Source organism: Macrotis lagotis, chromosome 5 (assembly GCF_037893015.1).
Source record: "Macrotis lagotis isolate mMagLag1 chromosome 5, bilby.v1.9.chrom.fasta, whole genome shotgun sequence".
Lineage (NCBI taxonomy): Eukaryota > Metazoa > Chordata > Mammalia > Peramelemorphia > Peramelidae > Macrotis > Macrotis lagotis.
The window spans coordinates 176274828-176293636 of NC_133662.1; the positions used below are offsets into that span (position 1 = coordinate 176274828).

An 18809-nucleotide genomic window follows, 5' to 3' on the forward strand; every position below is an offset into this window, starting at 1 on the left:
GTCTATTTTAATTCTTTGGAGTTAAGCATAAGATCTCTGGAGAAGATCAATTGTGTTTTGAACTGCTATTCATTGATGAGCTTTAACATCAGGGCAATGATTTTCAAGCAAGAAGGATTTGAGATTTGAGGAAAAAATTAAGTATAGGAATCTTGCAATGTTTTTTCCAGCCTTGTTGGTGGGAGCAGGCTTTCAATTCTTTTTTTTCTTAAAATACTGCCTTTTTTTGAGGATAATCAAACAGGAAGGAGAAGATTTAATGTAGTGGAAAGAACAACCTGGCTTTGGAGTCATAAACCCTGTATTCAAACCCTGTCTCAATATGTACCGGCCCTGTGAAACTGGGTCAAATCATTTCATCCCTCTGGCCATGAGCTGTCTCCTTAAAATGGAAAAGTTGGATTTCTAAGATCTTCCAAGCTCTACATCTATGAACCTGGGAGAACATTGTAATATTAACTGGAAAAGTGTACATATTGGAGACCACCTGAATATCTTTCTTTTAAGAGAATGCATACATGTACTATTTGGGTACTCTATGTTGGTTCAAAGAGAGAAGTTAGCAATAGCATTTCTATTCTTCTAAATCACAGTGAGAAATAGATAGTATTTTCTAGTGTAAGCAAAAAAACTTTTAACCGGAGGTAAGAGGATTTATAATTGCAAGTATAAAGGCAAAGTGAGAGTATGCAATATTTAAAAACCTATTTAGAAACAAAATGAATCTCACTCAAGCAACTCAAAATATTTTCACATGCAATAACAAACATTAACATTATTGGCCCATGTAGTTCTTAGGGGATTATTTGTCTATGAGCTTCACATGAAGAAAACTTTGGAACTGAAACCATATAACAGAAAACATCTGTTTGGGCATCTTTCAATTATGATATGTTGCAGGAGACAACTGGGATATGGAAATACCAGTCTGACATGTAAACTAGCCCTCACTGATTTAAACATCTCTTGGATCTCTTGGGCTACATCGATTATGGTACTCCTGTAAATTTATTCTTTTGTTCCCTTTTATCATTTCTTTTAAGCGTCCACTTCATCATCACTGTGCAATAAATAAAAAGTCATCAGAAAAATTAATGAGGAAATAATGGTGTGCTCAGGTTAAAAACCCCTTCCAGAAATACGTAATCAGAAAAGAAGTATTTTATAAGTAATGTAACAGACCTGAACTGTAATAGGCCTGAACTGGACTCCTGAGTGGTATTACTAGCTCCTAAAGTTCACTGGGGCTACTTTGTGTAGCCAATGTAGGATGAGATAGTGGTCTGATCGGCTGCTCTTGGACAGATATTTTGGAATTATGGCAGCAGTAGGGATGTGGAGATCTCATTACTACTGTCTAATTACCTTATTATCAAGATGTTGCCAGAGAGTTAACCTCTTTTTTTTTGGTGTCTCATAAATTGCTTCATGCCAAGAAACAAAGATAAAACCCAAGCACAATAATCCTGGAAAGAGTGGTCAATCTGATTTGGTAGAAGGACAGTTCCTCATTGTGAGGGGAATATGTAGCTGAAGTTGCCCAAAAGCCTTTTGAGAAACCATATCCTTTTCACCATGTGTTCTAACCTCCCCAAAAGGTCCAGTGCATTCAACTCTGCTATTATCTTGTTTCTCTCAAAGTCCAACTGACTCATGACTGAAACCAGAGCAAATAGCAATGATAGCTGCATAGTCTTAGAGAATTTGATATCAAATCACTACAGCTCCTACAGTTTGGAGTCTTCCATTACAAGCCAGAATCTCACTGACAGGCATCTCCATTTCTCATTTTTATCTTCAAAAACTTTCACTGACTTACTGTGATATTGAGAAACTTATTTAGTTCCTTTGTTCACTTTTCTATAAAATAAGAGACATACTACTTCTTTAACAACATGACTAATATGTTCTATATGATTGCACATACATAATTTATCTCAAACTGCTTACCAACTTAGGAAGGAGAAAAGAAAAAAAGAAAGGGAAAAATTTTGGAACTCAATTTTTTTTAAATTAATGTTTAAAATTCTCTTTACATGTATTTGGAAAAAATAAAATCCCATTTAAAAGTAAAAATAAGAGACACATGGTATAAGGTGAACATACTGAAGAGTATTGAAGTGAGAATAGGAAAACTTATGTTAAGTCCTTGGTTCTGCCATTTGCCATCTTTGTGCTCTTGAAGGTAACAGAGTGGTGCAGTGGATAGAATTGTGATCTAAGTTCAAATCCTGCCTCAGAAATGTACTGACCCTGGGCCAGTCATTTAGCCTCTGTCAAAGTCAGCTGATGACATAGTGAATAAAGTTCTGATCTTGGAGTCAGGAATTCAAATCCAACCTTAGACATTTCATAGTCATATGAGCCTAAGAAACTCACAACCTCTACTAGCCTCAGTTTCCTTCCCTGTAAAATGAAGATAGCAATAACATCCACTTCACAGGGCTTTTGTGAACCTCAAATGAGACAAAATTTAAAATGCTTTTATAAGTCATAAAGCCTTTATTAACTAGCTAGTAGTATTATTATTGAGTATATGACAACTCTCTGAGAGTTTCCTCATCAACAGAATGAAGAAAACCATCACTGCCTATATCATGGGTTTGTTATAAGGATCATATGATATGAAAAAGTACTTTATAGTTGAAAAGTATGATAGAAATGTGCACCATGAGAGGCAGCTATCAAGATATGTTCACTAATATGTGGAATCTTAACTAATTTCTCCTGACTTTGTATGCAAATTGAAATAACAGGTATCACTTTTGTGTCCAAATCTCTCATAGATCATCAGATCATGAAAAGAGGGAAAGAAGGAATAAGGGAACGAGTTTTTATTGAACACATACAATGAGCCAAACACTGTCCTAAGAACTTTACAAATACTATCTAATTTTTCACAATAACCCTATGACAACGATGCTATTGTTATTCTCATAATGAAACTGAGAAAGGGAGACATTAAGTGACCTACACAGAATTGCATTCCTAGTAAACTCTTGAAATCTGACTTGAACCCCCTTGTTTACTATGTCACCTAGCTACTCCTATATCATGAGCTTATAGGATTATAGATTTCTGGATGGAAATCACCTTAGAGGCCATCCAATCCAACCACTTCATTTTATACATGAGGAAACTGAGATCCACAGAAGTTAAGTGAATTGCCCATGGCTACACAAGTAGTAAGTGGCAGAGACAACAGATATAACCAGATGCTCTCACTCTAAATTAGATATCCTTTCCATGGTACCATACTGGTTATGGCTTATAGAAGTCTTCAAGTAAAGGTCAGAGAATGACTTTTTGGGAATGTTGTATTAGCAAGCCTTGTTCAGCTATGGATTGGACAAGAAGATCTCAAGGTTTCTTCCAATTCTAAGATTCTGTGATTCTGTAGCTCAAATTTATCAAATATAAGTTCCTGAAGATACTAAGAATCAATCAATCATATTCCCTGCTTCAAAGTGTTTACAATCTAATCTATCACCCATCTACTCTCTCAAAAAAGCTAATGCTATTTGTCCTGCTAGTTTCCTGCTAATTCCTTTTGCTTTTCCATTTTTATGTAGTTCATGACCCAGTACCCCATATTCTGAGCTAACATAGACAACATCCAGTTTGTATGGTTATGGGTTATGCCAAAAATCATTCCTTTTCTTTCTATATTTTATCACCTTGATCCTGAGAAATCTCTAAATATACATCAAAAAAATTTCGTGTCTAAATCCTCAAAGTTAACCCAAATCTTGGTTAACACCTTCCCAGATCCCACACTTTTTTTTTAGTTTTTACAAGGCAATGGGGTTAAGTGGCTTGCCCAAGGCCACACAGCTAGGGAATTATTATGAGTCTAAGGCCGGATTTGAACTCAGGTACTCCTGACTCCAGGGCTGGTGCTCTATCACTGTGCCACCTAGCCACCCCCCAGATCCCACACTTAAGGTAACAAATGTGTATATCAAGTATAGAAAAGTCATTACTCTATCCCACAGGAAAACATCTTTTATGTACCAACCAAATATGTGTTAAGTACTGTGCTGGCATATTAAGGAAAACAAATAAAGGACTCTATTCTATTCTCCTCCATCACCAGATGATCCTACCTTTCCCTAAAGCAAAAGTGGGGGACCTTTTTTTCCTGCCAGAAGTCAAAACTTAAAAATTAACCTATTATATTTGGTCAAACATTTAGTTAATTCATCCCTAAAAAGCTCCTAGATTTATTGAATTTCCTTGGGCCTTATGCTGCCAATGAATTGGATGTTCCCCTTCCCTGCCCTAAGGTTTTAAAGTCCTTCATACTCACAGCACTACTCTGTGCTCTGGATTCCCCTTGGAAGAGTTCCTAACAGGGCAATCCCCTTTCCCTAGAAATTCCTAAGTCTTACTTTAGAAATACACAAACATCCAACCTTATTATTTGGACTCTCTTCTGAAGGGGAATGACCTTAGGGTCACCACCTAGATGCTCCCAAGAAAACTTAAATTTGAGTTATCCAATTGTAAGTTTGAAATACCTCAAGAGGATGTGGGTACTTCAGTGAAAGTCTTCATATAGAGACTGGGATTAATATAGTGGTAACTCCATTTGGGTAGAAGTTAGACTAATTAGACACCAAGATTGCTTCTAGCTCTTACTATGGAGCAGTCATTTGGTTGTGTCCAGTTCTTCATGATGCCAGGTGGGGTTTTCTTGGCAAGGATACTGGTTTTTGACTTTTTATTCTCCAACTCATTTTATGATGAGGAAACTGAGGGAAATGGGCTTAAGTGACTTGCCCAGGGTCACACAGCAAAAAAGTGTCTAAGGCCAGATTTGAATAGGGTCCTCCTGACTTCAGGTCTAGCACACTATTCACTGGGCCACCTAAGCATCTCTAAAATTCTGTAATTCTGAATGCAATGTTAAAAACTTCAGGGACTAGGAAAATGGTGGCAGAATCAACACAATTAGAGAAGTTAGAAAGAGGTTCAGGTTGGGGCATGGGGAACGGTGAGAAGACAAAGATGATGGACTCAGTTTTGGACAAGTTGAACTGAGATAATCCAATGCATATCAGTAGAACTATCAAGTAAGCTCTTGGAGATTTGAAACTAGGTTCTAAAGATGAGTTTGGGGTAAAGACAGGAGTTTAAGAGTTTTTGCATAATGTTGAAAGAGAAGGAGCTGGGGAAAAAAGGATAGGTCATATTTCTGTAGCACTTTAAGGTTTTCAAAGTGTTTACAAAAATTATCTCATTTGGCCCCCATAACTGCTATTGAAGATATTATTTGAAGATATTATTATCCACATTTTATAACTGAGGAAACTAAGACTGAGGACCCAGGACCATACAATTGGGAAATGTCTGAGACAGGATTTGAACTGGATCTTCTTGATTCAAAGCCAATTATTCTATCCATTTTTCCTTCTAGCTATCCTTTGAGACCATTTTTTTCCATTATCAGCCACATAAAATCTAATAGACTGAATCCTTTCATTTTCCCTTTGCTCTCTTTTCACTCTTCCTCTTCTCTCACTAATATGGTGTCCCAATGCCTCCTGAATAAAATCTAAGATCCACCACTTGGTTTCAAGGTCATCCACATTCTGATTCCAACCTACATTTTCAACTTTCATGCTACTCCTCATCTCAGATTCTCTGCTCTAAATAAATATAATTATCTTTTCATACCCTTGACTCACATTGAACTTTTTCATCTCTTTGTTTTTCCTCAAACCATTCTGTCTGCCTAGAAGGTTCTATTTATCTTGATACCACTTTCAGGTTAAAGCCTTTTAATTCCCAAAACAGAAAAGAGAAGTACTTTGTACGTCTGTTATGTTCTTATGTATTAAGCACTTATAATCTAAGAACTGATAATACAAAAATAAAAATGAAAAACAAACCTTGTCTTCAAGCAGCTTATATTCTGTTTATCATACTTTATATTGTATTATTCAAATCAAACCTCCCCTACTAGATTATAACCTCCCAAGGGCAAAGTTATAGTATTGCAAATTTAGAATTCACCTTAGTTAGAAGTTATCAAGTCCCTGTGTTTACAGACCAAGGTCACATAGGCAATGAGTGAAATAGGCATAATTTGAACCCAAGTCATAAGATTATAAATTTAGAATTTTAAGAAACCTTAAAAACCACCTAATTCTATTCTTTTATTTTACAGAAAAGTGAGCTGAAATCCATAAAGGTTAAATAACTTGACCAGCATCACACAGTACTAAGTATTAGATGCAAGATTTTAATCTAGATCCTCTCTTTGCACTGAATCATGCTGACTCCCAAGGGGTAATTTCTTATTCAACTTTGCATCCCTTATATTGTCTAGTACAATGCATTGCATCTAGAGTTTTCTAGATATAAAGAATGGTGTAGGGGGCAGCTAGGTGACTCAGTGGATAGATTATTGGTCCTGGAGTCAGGAGGATATAAGTTCAAATGCAGCCTCAGACACTTAATAATTAGCTACCTGCGTGACCTTGGGCAAGTCCCTTAACCCCATTGCCTTAAATAAAATTTAAAAAAAAGAATAGGATAAGCAAGACTCAAATGGAGCAGGGAAGTGTGCCTAGCTAGAGCAGCAAGATTTCATGAGGAAGAGATTGGAAGAAGTAGGTTGTCAGATGGGTCAAAGTTCCACCTCAGCCACTACCTCCCCTTGGACCTTGGAGGAGCCAGAGCCCAAGCACCCCAGGAATAGAGGAGCCTGCAGTTCCACCAACTAAGGGAACAATCCACATGGATATTCAACCTAACACTGCTGCAGATCCTGCAACCCTTGTCTCCTCAGTGGCCATAGCTGAGAATGAGATTGGGAAAATAATGTTGTCTTTGCCAATCTTAGGCATCAGAAAAAGGTTAAAGATCAGAAAAAGATAGGAATTTTTTCAATGGAAATCCGATTAAATATGCATTACCATCTCACAAGGAGTTTACATTTTGATGGGGAAAACAAATACACATATGTGATAAATACATATATAATTATATATATATATATATATATAGAGAGAGAGAGAGAGAGAGAGAGAGAGAGAGAGAGAGAGAACATAGAGCCAGAGTACACATTCAAATTAATATAAAATTATTAAATACAAGGTATTTTGAGAGAGAGGGCAGGAGCCATTGAGGCTTCATGTAGAAAGTTGCACTTGAAAGAATAGAGAGCTCATGCAAAGGAGAGATGAGAAGGGAGTTCAATCCAGGTAAGGGGTAACCAGGGTAAAGGTCAGTGGCAGCCCTTTAAGAGATAAGGGAGAAAGGCAAGTTTATGGCACAGTGAATACAGCACCAACTGTGGAGTCAGGAGAACCTGAGTTCAAATCTGACCTTAGACATTTCATATTTACTTAGCTGTGGGACCTTGGACACAACCCCATTACCTTACAAACCACCCTCCACCCCCACTCCCCCCGGGGGGGAGAGAGAGAGAGAGAGAGAGAGAGAGAGAGAGAGAGAGAGAGAGAGAGAGAGAGAGAGAGATACAGGAGAGAAAGAGGAAGAAATGAAAGAATATCAAATCAAATTGGATCACATACAGAAACAAGCAAAAAAAAAGTTGGTGCCATCCTTTATTTCCATATAACTCTTTCTAAAATATGCCATCTTCTAAATAGTTTCTGAGTTAATCCTAATCTTTTCATGTGTTGAACTAAAAACAAGATCAAAAGTTGTTTTATCTCTGTGCTCACTCAAATGACAGCTATTTCCATCTTTTCAAGAAAGCACTTTAATCACTGTGGACTAAGAATGTCCTCAGAGAAGGAAGCCGGATGAGTGATGCAGCATGATGACATTAACTGGGAGGCCCTCCAGAGCACATGCAAGAGGAAGTACTGCTTAGATGGAAAGATGCTTCCAAGTTTAAAATAATAATCAAATGCCCTTTGGGCTCTTTTGTTGAGATGTGTTGTGAGGGATAAAAAATGTGTATATACAAATATAGACATAGACACATATATGTTTGTGTGTTCATATAGACCTTGCACCTACATATATTCATGTGGGACATGAATGCACATGCACACTGCACATGCATGTTTCTGCAGGCAGAAAGAAATTACATATTCCAGAGTATGGTATTAGGCAATCGACAACATTACACTCTGGATCTAGAATATCATATGACATATATATATATATATGATATATATATATACATATACAAGCATATGCATCTATGACACATAAACAAATGCATTGCATATACATGGTATAAGTCTACACATTTTGTTTTTTACACTTATACATAGTTACACATATTACATACATGTGAATGTTCATTACCAGTGTTTATATATGCATATCTACTTGTTTGGATATATGTTCCTATACATATATACACACACAGATATATATGTATGAATATGTGTATGGATAGATAAGAAATAGAGATATATAAGTTCCTCCTCTCTCCCCCCAACTCCTTTTCTGCCTTTGTGTTCCTAGAATCTAGTCCAGTGCCTGTTGTTTCTTAATTGATTGATTCAAAATGCTTAATTGGTCAGTACTTGGTCAGGAAATAGTTACTTCTTGCCCTTCCTTTCACTTTTTTCCCCAATCAAAAAGCAGGCAAAAGGGGCAGCTAGGTGGTGCAGTGGATAGAGCACTGGCCCTGGAGTCAGGAGTACCTGAGTTCAAATCCTGCCTCAGACACTTAATAATTACCTAGCTGGGCAAGCCACTTAACCCCATTGCCTTGCAAAAAAAAAAAAAAAAAGCAGGCAAATGTTCACATCCTCCATGGACACTATACTCTGGAAGTACAAAATATTAGAACTAGAAAAGAAGACTTAAAGGATATCAAACTGCCAATGTCCTTTGATAGATTAGAAACCTGGAACCAGGAAAGCAAGGGGACTTGCCTAAGGGCATAAGGTAAAAGACCCCAAGTCTTCTATTTCCTAGTCTGGTGATACCAGACTAACTTGAGTACCTCAGGTCCTTCTCCCTTAGGCACTATCTCTGAACTTCACTCTTAGAAAAGAAATAAATTCCAAAGAAGAACCAAGGTTACTCTCTTAAATAAAAAGATTCAAATCCCACAAAACTGTGTTTATTAGAAGAAAAACTCAAAATGCAATGCTTAGACTTCTTAATTAAAAAAAAGTCTCTAGAATTAGTTGCCCTAAATCTTACAAATGACCACAAAAAGCAATTATTTCCTTTCAAAGGAGAATAAATAACTCTTTGACCAAAAAAACCCTCAAATCTGTGGCAAACAATGTCCTATTTATGAAAAAAATTAAAAATGACAAATCTATGATTTATTGGAAGGACAAAAGTAGCCTGGATATCTGATTACTCATGAGCCCATATGTGCTCAGCACACAAGCATTCACACACACACACACACACACACACACACACACACACACACACACACAAACACAAAAAGAAATCAATGACAAGTTAGTAATTGGAAGGAACTAGAAAAAAGGATTCATGACATCATTAGAGATTTTCAAATCATTTCATAAAATGTTATCATATCATGAACCAGTTTCTCTCTTTCAACTCTTCCTTACTGCCCTCTTTTCCTCCTTACTTTAAACCAGAAGTGACAGTATTGAGCTGAGGCATAAAACAATGGCAAGCTGTCTGCCCTCTCCCCAAATAAAGCCCCTACTTTTCTGCCATTGTGCCTGAAAAAAACTCCCCTTTAGTCACTCCCTAAGCCACACCCATAGGGTTGGTCCATCAGCTCAGATTTTGGACAGACATTCAGCATACACAATTAATAAACTGAGCTCAGAACTGCACAGGAGGAGGAGGAGAATGAGCTGGATTGCCTTTGGGAAATTGCAGAGTGCTTTGAATGACCCCCAGCTTCTCCTCAAAACAAAAGTCCATCTTTTTAACAATAATGTTCTTCCAATAATGTCATGCGAATGTTAGTCATGAAATACCACATAGTTGCCAAAGCAGTGAGATTAAAGGTCACCCAAAGAGCAATGGAAAGGTATAGGAGTGGGCATGACAAGACTCAAAAAAAGTTATTGAGACATAATTGCTGGAAAGAAATGGTGTAAGAGATTTCATCAAAAAGATGTATGACCAGAAACAAGTCAGTCATGTGCTGAGAGCAAGATCCAGCCTCTGGGCTACATTAGTATGCATCCAGTGTCAACCGGAAAGTCCCAACCAAACTGAGAAGACTCCCTGGGGAAGATTGATTGATGGACAACAGGAACAAAAATTATCCAAGAAGGCATGGATCTGAATCACTGACAAGGTGTACTGATCCATCAAAGTGGTCATCCCTTTGTTAAAATGAAAACATTACTTTGCATGGACAACACTTTAAACCTTTAATGTCCAATAACATCTGATTTTTTAAAAATAGTTCCTATGGGGGTGGCTAGGTGGCACAGTGAATAGAGCACTGGCCCTGGAGTCAGGAGTACCTGAGTTCAAATCCGACCTCAGACACTTAATAATTTCCTAGCTGTGTGGCCTTGGGCAAGCCACTTAACCCCATTTGCCTTGCAAAAACCTAAAAAACAAAACAAAACAAAAAAACAAACAAAAATAGTTCGTACAATGAGTTTCATAGGTGCCAGATAGTTTTATCATATTTACAATATTATCAATTTTATCATATTTTTACTTTACAAATTATTTTCCTCAAACCATTCTTGAGTTATGTAGCAGAATTACAATTCTTATTTTACAGTTGAGGAAACTGAGGGTCTGGTTGTTGAGAGGGCTTTCCAAAGGTTATAAAACTAATAAAGTAAGGAGCCAGGAGAAACTGAAAGACTGGAGACCAGGGATAACTGCCAGAAACAATAAAAAGTGCTTATTGCAAGCCAAGCTAGGAGCTATGTGGTGAGCAATTCAACTTAACAAGAATTTATTAAACAACTATTCCATGAAACGCACTGTGTTGGACGCTGAGAGTACAAAGAAAAATAAAATGAAATAATCACTAACTTCACGGAGATTGTTTTCTACTAGAGGTGATGTGGGCACAACATGTAGACAAATATGAATAGAGACCTGGCCAGGAAGACCTAATCTCAGGTTTTGCCTCTGACATATGCCTACTGACAGTGATCCTGGAGAGATCACTTAATTTATCAGTGTTCTAGGCAATTTCCTAAGACTATAACTTTCAAAGAATGTGCTAACTTGCTTTTGATAGAGGGAATATGCCCATCCAGGGAGTCCCCTACTAGATTAAAATCACAGGTAAAGTGCCTAATTCCTAGTTTCTAGTACAGTGCCTTCCCAAATTGTTGTTGTTCTTGAATCGTGTTGGATTCTTCGTGACCCCATAGACCATAGTATTCCAGAATCTTCTATCTTCCACTCTCTCTTGAAATCCTTCAAAGTTCATGTTTCTTGCTTTCATGACATTTATCCAGTTCATCTTCTGTGATCCCCTTTTCTTTTTGCCTTCATTCTTTCCCAACATCAGGATCTTTCCCAGAGTTCCATCTTCTCATTATGTGATCAAAGTATTTAGGTTTCAGTTTCAATATTTAACCTTCCAGTAAATTAATTTAAGTCCTGACTGATTTGATCTCCTTGCTGTCCAAGGGATTCTCAAAAGTCTTCTCCAACACTACAATTCAAAAGCATCGATTGTGTGGCACTAGGTTTTCCTTATAATTCAACTCTCACAGCTATAAATTGCTACTGGAAAAAAATCATAGCTTTGACTATACAGACCTTTGTCAGCAAGGTGATGTCTCTGCATTTTAGTATGTTACCCAAATTTGCTATAACTTTCCTTCCAAGGAGTAAGCATCTTTTAATTTCTTGGCTGCAGTCACCATCTGCAGTGATCTTTGAACCCAAGAATATAAAATCTGACACTGATTCTATTTCTTCTCCCTCTACTTGCCAGAAGTGATGGAACTACTTTCCAAGATCTTAGCTTTATTTTTATGTTTAACTTTAAGCCAGCTTTTACACTTTCCTCTTTACCCTCAACAGTCTTCTTAATTCCTCTTCACTTTCTGCCATCAGAGTTATATCATCTGCATACCTGATTGTTGTTGATATTTCTCCCAGAAACCTAAATTCTAATTTTTGATTCATCCAGCCTTGCATTTTTTTCATGACGTACTCTGCATATATATTAAGTAAATAGGGAGACAATATAAAACCTTGTCATACTCATTTTCCAATTTTAAACCAATTAGTTGTTTCATGTTTGGTTCTGTTGCTTGTTGACCTGAATTACAGGTTTCTCAGGAGATCAAAAAAAAAAAAGGTGGTCTGGGACTCCCATCTCTTTGAGAATTTAGTAAATATCTTGTTGCTATAATTTTAGTATTTGAAGGGGTTTTCAAGCCTTATCTTCTACCTTTCCTAAACCCTATCTCTAATTTATCATATACACATATATATCTTATTTTTACAAACATTTGCTTGTTTCTTGTTTACATATGATGTCCCTCATTAGTCTGTGAGCTCCTTGAGAACAGACTATAGTTTTGCCTTTCTTTATACTCCCAAGACTTAGCATAGTGTCTGACATAATGGTACTTCAAAAAGTTCTTGTTGACTGACTATATTCACTGTAACTGGAAGCAGCAGGAAGAGCACTAAAACTATATTAGATTCATAAAGATCTCATGTAGGAGATGATACTTGAACTGAGCTTTGAATCAAAAGAAAAAGATCCTTGGAAAACAACTTATGGGAAAAAACCTAGATTTATTTGAAACCCATTATTTTTTGTCCCTCTGTCTATGATGGTCACCATTTGTTTTATGTCCTTTCTTCCACATTTAAATTTTTTTTTTTTTTCGTTTTTGCTAGGCAGTGCGCTTAAGTGGCTTGCCCAAGGCCACACAGCTAGGTAATTATTAAGTGTCTGAGGTTACATTTGAACTCAGCTCCTCCTGACTCCAGGGCCGGTGCTCTATCCACTGCGCCACCTAGCTGCCCCCACATTTAAATTTATGAAGAGAATAAAGAAGTTAAATTTGTGTGAAGGAAGACATAGGTTGTAACAATTTCTACCACTAAAGAAGCAATGTCATGTGTGATAAGCAATGTACAATTTTATCTTCTTCACAGTGTTAGAGATTCTAGAAGGGCTCAGTGGTTTTTCAATATTTTTAAGGTTACTTTTAAAATTTGTATTTTCAGAAAGTGATGGGAGATGAATGTTGTGAGAGAGGAATAATCAGAGTTGGCCAGATCACAGAAAATATAGAGGGGCATAAGGTGGAATTCTGGAAGAGTAGACTCAGATTGTCACTGCTACAAATGTCAAAGAGGCACAGGACACACAGTAGTTCCCTGAGAAGGGAATTGTCATGGTCATATCTGTGTTTTTAAATTATTTTGGCAGCTATGTGGAGGAAGAATTGAAAAGGAGAAAGGGTAGAAGTGGGGAAGGGCAGGGTTGGAACAAGATACACAATAACTACAATAATGGAATAGAGCAAAACCCAACCACGGTGTCAATTATAGCTAGACAGAAAGTACTAGAGTACAGAAAATTGAGCAACGGATTTGCTATTGGAGGATCTGGGTTAGAATTCTATCGTCACTATATATACATATATATATATATATATGTGTGTGTGTGTGTGTGTGTGTATGTGTGTATATATATGTGTGTGTGTGTGTATGTGTGTATATATATGTGTGTGTGTGTGTATATATATATATACATATATACATATACATACATATATATATGTATATGTATATATATATATATATATATATATATGTACTCCTTGTGCAAATCACTTAGCCACTCCAAGTTTTATATGCAAAATGAGGAGTTTGGACTAAATTATCCCTGAAGTCCCTTTCCATTATAAATCTAGAAGTTTATAATCCTGTGAAATTCATCAAAAACTGAGTATTAAAATGGAAATGGACAATAACTACAAAAGCAGTGGCCAGGCATGATGTCAAATCTGAAGAATGCTTCTCTGGAGAAGTCTTTATAGAAAATGCTTTCCCCAAGATCAAGAAAAGTCAAAAAATCTGTTTTTGAGCCAACACATGAAGTCTGATCTTTCCCTCCTATTTTGAACCACCCAAAGAGATTATCCTTAATTGAAGTCTTACTGTGGTGCCTCATTAAGGGAAGGAGGTAACCCTGGCTATGCCAGTGAAGCATGAGCTCTGAAATCATGTAGGCAGATAGATAACAAGCATTTATTATATACTTGTTATATGACCTAAGATGGTTCTATTGGGTATGGAGCTGGCTATTGTCTGAGAAACAGAAGTTTGGCACAATTCATCACCAGAGAGTTAAGCATCAGGAGTCTCATTGGAAGGGCTTCAGTCTGTACAAGGGAATAGCTACACTCTTGAATCCAATGTGAAGTATTAAAGTAATCATAAAAGACTATATACAATTTAAGTTTACTGCATCTCATCTTCTAGCTTCTAGGTAAGGAAAAAAGGTTTCTTTTATAGTAGATGCCCTCCATCTCAGAATCCAGCTACTTGGGAGGCAGTGTGGTACAGGGGGAAGAACACTGGATTTGAGATCAAATACCATTTCTGACACTTGCTATCTTTGTATCCTTGAGCAAATCAGTCAACCTAGATCTCAGTTTAGCCAAATACCCTTCTAGTTCTGAAGAATCTATATCATGCTCACATATTGAAAAAAAAAATCTCAAGCCGAGTGGAAGAGGCTGAGGCGGAGCCGAGGAGCCCGGCGCCACGCAATCATTCACCCCGGCCAGAAGCCATGAGTGTCCAGTATAGCATTCTCTTCAAACAAGAACAAGCTCATGATGATGCCATCTGGTCAGTTACCTGGGGGTTGAATCAAAAAGATAACTCTGAAATGATTGTATCAGGATCCTTGGATGATCTAGTCAAAGTATGGCAATGGAAAAACGAGAAACTGGAGGTACAGTGGAGTTTGGAGGGCCATCAATTGGGTGTGGTTTCTGTGGACATCAGTCACACTGGACCCATCGCCACCTCCAGTTCACTTGATGCTCACATTCATCTGTGGGATTTAGAAAATGGCAAACAGATGAAGGCTATTGATGCTGGTCCCGTGGATGCCTGGTCCTTGGCTTTTTCACCCGATTCCCAGTTTTTGGCTACAGGAAGCCATGTGGGGAAAGTAAACATTTTTGGTGTCGAGACTGGAAAAATGGAATACTCTTTGGATACAGGAGGGAAATTCATCCTCAGCATTGCCTATAGTCCAGATGGGAAGTATCTGGCCAGTGGAGCCATAGATGGAATCATTAATATTTTTGATATCGCAACTGGAAAGCTTCTCCATACGCTCAAAGGCCATGCAATGCCCATCCGCTCTCTGACCTTCTCCCCTGATTCTCAGCTCCTTGTCACGGCTTCAGATGATGGCTACATTAAGATTTATGATGTACAGCATGCAAATTTGGCTGGTACACTGAGTGGCCACGCATCCTGGGTGTTAAATGTAGCATTTTGTCTGGATCATATTCACTTTGTTTCCAGTTCATCAGACAAAAGTGTCAAAGTTTGGGATGCCAGAACCAGAACTTGTGTCCACACATTTTTTGACCACCAGGATCAGGTCTGGGGAGTAAAATACAATTCACATGGCTCCAAAATTGTGTCCGTTGGAGATGACCAAGAAATTCATATCTATGACTGTCCAACTTAAGTTATCACACTCTAAACCGGGTAGGCTAATGATGGGGAAAGCAATACAGAGAGGGATGGACCACACCATTCCCTAATGTTGTTCATATTAACAGATGGACCTATATGGAACACTGCAGTGTGCAGAAGTTTGGATAGTTTTGGATACTCTTGATCAGTACACACAAGTTTACATGTCATCATTTTTATTCTTTTAATAAAGAATACCATATTCTCTGCAAAAAAAAAGAAAAAATCTCTAGGCTTTTCTGATAAATACCATATTTGAACTACTGTCCAAAGGGGAAGGGATGGAAAAGGGAATAAACATTTATAGAGTACCCTCCATGTTCTAGGCACTGTACTAAATACTTTACAAATATCTCATTTAATCCTTATAACAACCTGTGAGGTGAGTGCAGAAGAGCAAGACCATAAAGAAAGTACCACAACATCCACAGCTAGATGATACAGTGGGTAGAGTGCTGGCCCTGGAGTTAGGAGACATTAAATTCAAATCCAGCCTCAGACACTTGACACTTACTGGCTGTATGAACCGGAGCAAGTCACTTAACCCGGGACTGCCTCGAATCCAGGGCCATCTCCAGTCATCCTGATACATGTCTGGCCTCTAGATTCAGATTACTCTGGAGACTGGTGACACAGCAACTCTCCCAAAATCCAATTCATATGCATGTCGTGGCATCACCTCCCTGATGTCATGGTCTTCTTTGAAAATGAAGAACACCATTATCATCATCAACCCACAGTACAACACTTCTAGATGCCTTGGCATGAAATCTTGCTCAAATCTTCCCTCATGGGTGAAATGCTCACATACATAACCAATAACAATGCTCACTGTCTGATTTTTCTTATTTTTTTGAGTCAAGAACTCCAGAATAAACCACAGAGTCAAAAAAAAGTCATACTTAACTTTTTTTGGTTAAACTGTAATTTGGGGGACAGCTAGGTAGTACAGTGGATAGAGCACTGGAGGCACCTGAGTTCAGATTCGACCTCAGACACTTAATTACCTAGCTCTTCGGCAAGCCACTTAACCCCATTGCCTTGCAAAAAAAAATGTAATTGTAGAATAGATTTAATGACATACCACCCACTGTGCCTGAGAATACTACTTCCTGCTCTCCCATTAATCCAATGGACTAATTTATTGTTTTTCAGATTCTTTCTATCCCAAGATCTTGATTTATTCATCTGCTAAAATTTAATATTTTCTATTTATCAATAGTAAATTTGATACAAATATGACATTGAGAACTATGCAGCATGAGTTAAATCTCTAACTCTGCTCCTTACTGAGCTACCTGGTCTCTGTTACCTCATCTGTAAAATGAAATAGTTGGAATAAATTACTTCTGAAGTTCAGTTATAACTCTTTGAACCCATAGCCTTCCTCTTAAGATGTTACAATGATGAACCAAACCTTTTAAGGTGGGAAGAATACTATGAGAGAGAAAAAGCAAGATTCCATAATTATTTTTCTCCAAATATTTTAAAAGAATTTGAATAATTTATTGATGTTAAAGTTATAGGTGTTAAAAACAATGAATAGTTTAGGATTATTGAGGAACTAGATAAATTTCCCAAACGCAATCTAGCAACTTAACTGTATCCATCTCTATATTACCAATATATTCCTGGTAAGACTAAAGGACTGCAAATCATTAAACCCTATAAATTCTAAGAAGCTATAGAAAGATATATGATTTATATTCAAATACTCAAATGGATCTGTGATCTCATTGATTTGGGAGTTTTCAACAAAGATGATGATGGACAGTATCAATCTCAAATTGAAAAAAGATCCCTGCGATTGACTTAGGAAACCACAAATTAACATTATAAATATTTTTATTTATTTTATTAAACATTACCCAATCACATTTCAACCTGATTTGGACAGTACTCAGGTGTTGTGGAATTCTGCAAGATACCTCTAACATAGATCACAACCTATCCATACCTGGACATTTTGTGGAACTTTTGTCCACTTCCAACCATAAGTTCCCCATGTTGTGGGGTGGGGGTGAGGTGGGGGTGGAGCAACCATGTAGCAACAACAGTAGAATATTGGATTATAAAAGAAGAACCTTTGTTTCATGATAAGCTTGGAGTCACCATAGAGCTCTACTATTCCCCAAATCAATTCAATCCACTCCCCTATTATATACCTGTGCTTTCTGTCCTAGATATATTTATTAATGGACAAACTATATAGGTTGTCCATTCAGATGCATCATAATCTTGGTAAGAGGCATTCTTCATCCTTTTAAATTATTGTAATTGAAAAGTTAGAATGATTCGTTTAAGTGGTTATCAATTTCTTGGATAAGGCTCAACAATGGACTGGGACTTCATTAACCAGCACAATCTCATCTTCAAACAGGACTATTTCAAGGACATTATCTTCACATGCATACAGGAAGTGCATAATTTTTTCAGGTCTTGTTTAAAGAGGTGAGAGTTTGTTCTATGGACTGTGGAGTCTATTGAAGGTTTTTAATCAAGGAAATGGCATCATGAAGGCAATACTTAGGAAGATTAATCTGGCTGCAGTGTGTAAAATGGATTAACATCAAGAGAAACTGGAGACAGAAAGACTAGTTAGAAAAAACTAGTTAATAGTTTGGACATGAGATAATAAGACCTAAACTAGGATGTTGGCAGCGCAATTGAGAAGGAAGGAATAGAAGCCAGAGACTTTATGAAGGAAGAATTGAAAAGATTTAATGAGTTACTGGATACTGGGAGAGGCAGAAGGAAAAAAATCAATCTTAAAATTTCTTCGAACTGCAAAATAACATCCATGATCATCTAGTTAGAGTCATTCCTGCAGAGGAGCAACAAAGGTAGGGTATTCAGGGCTTTGTCTATGGTACTGAAAGTCAAAAAGTGTTTACCATATTTGCAATATTTCTCCAGCATGAAACCAGTCTAGCTAGGTAACTCTTATGTAGTTAGCAAGAATAACTCATTAAAATAGGACACTATAAGAAATTGTTTCCTGTCTGTCATAACTACACACCAGGTGACTCCCACCACAGTGCACTAATCCTGTTTCTCCTCCTGACACAGTGTTCTACACTACAGGAGAGTCAGCAGTCCAGTCTGCCACCATATTCCTCCAATGAGGCAAGGCCAGGGTTTCTACCATCACATTGCTCCAATAAGGCAAGGATCCAGTTGCCTCCAATAAGGGA

At 37.4% G+C, this 18809-nt stretch overlaps 1 protein-coding gene across 1 annotated transcript; it reads left to right on the plus strand.

Annotated features, from left to right (window-relative positions):
• The first annotated feature begins 14622 nt into the window (after positions 1–14622).
• LOC141489973 (uncharacterized) lies at positions 14623–15825 on the plus strand. Its single transcript, XM_074190286.1, has one exon. The coding sequence runs from the start codon at positions 14690–14692 to the stop codon at positions 15605–15607; it is 918 nt and encodes a 305-aa protein (XP_074046387.1). The 5' UTR covers positions 14623–14689; the 3' UTR covers positions 15608–15825.
• The last annotated feature ends 2984 nt before the right edge of the window (positions 15826–18809 follow it).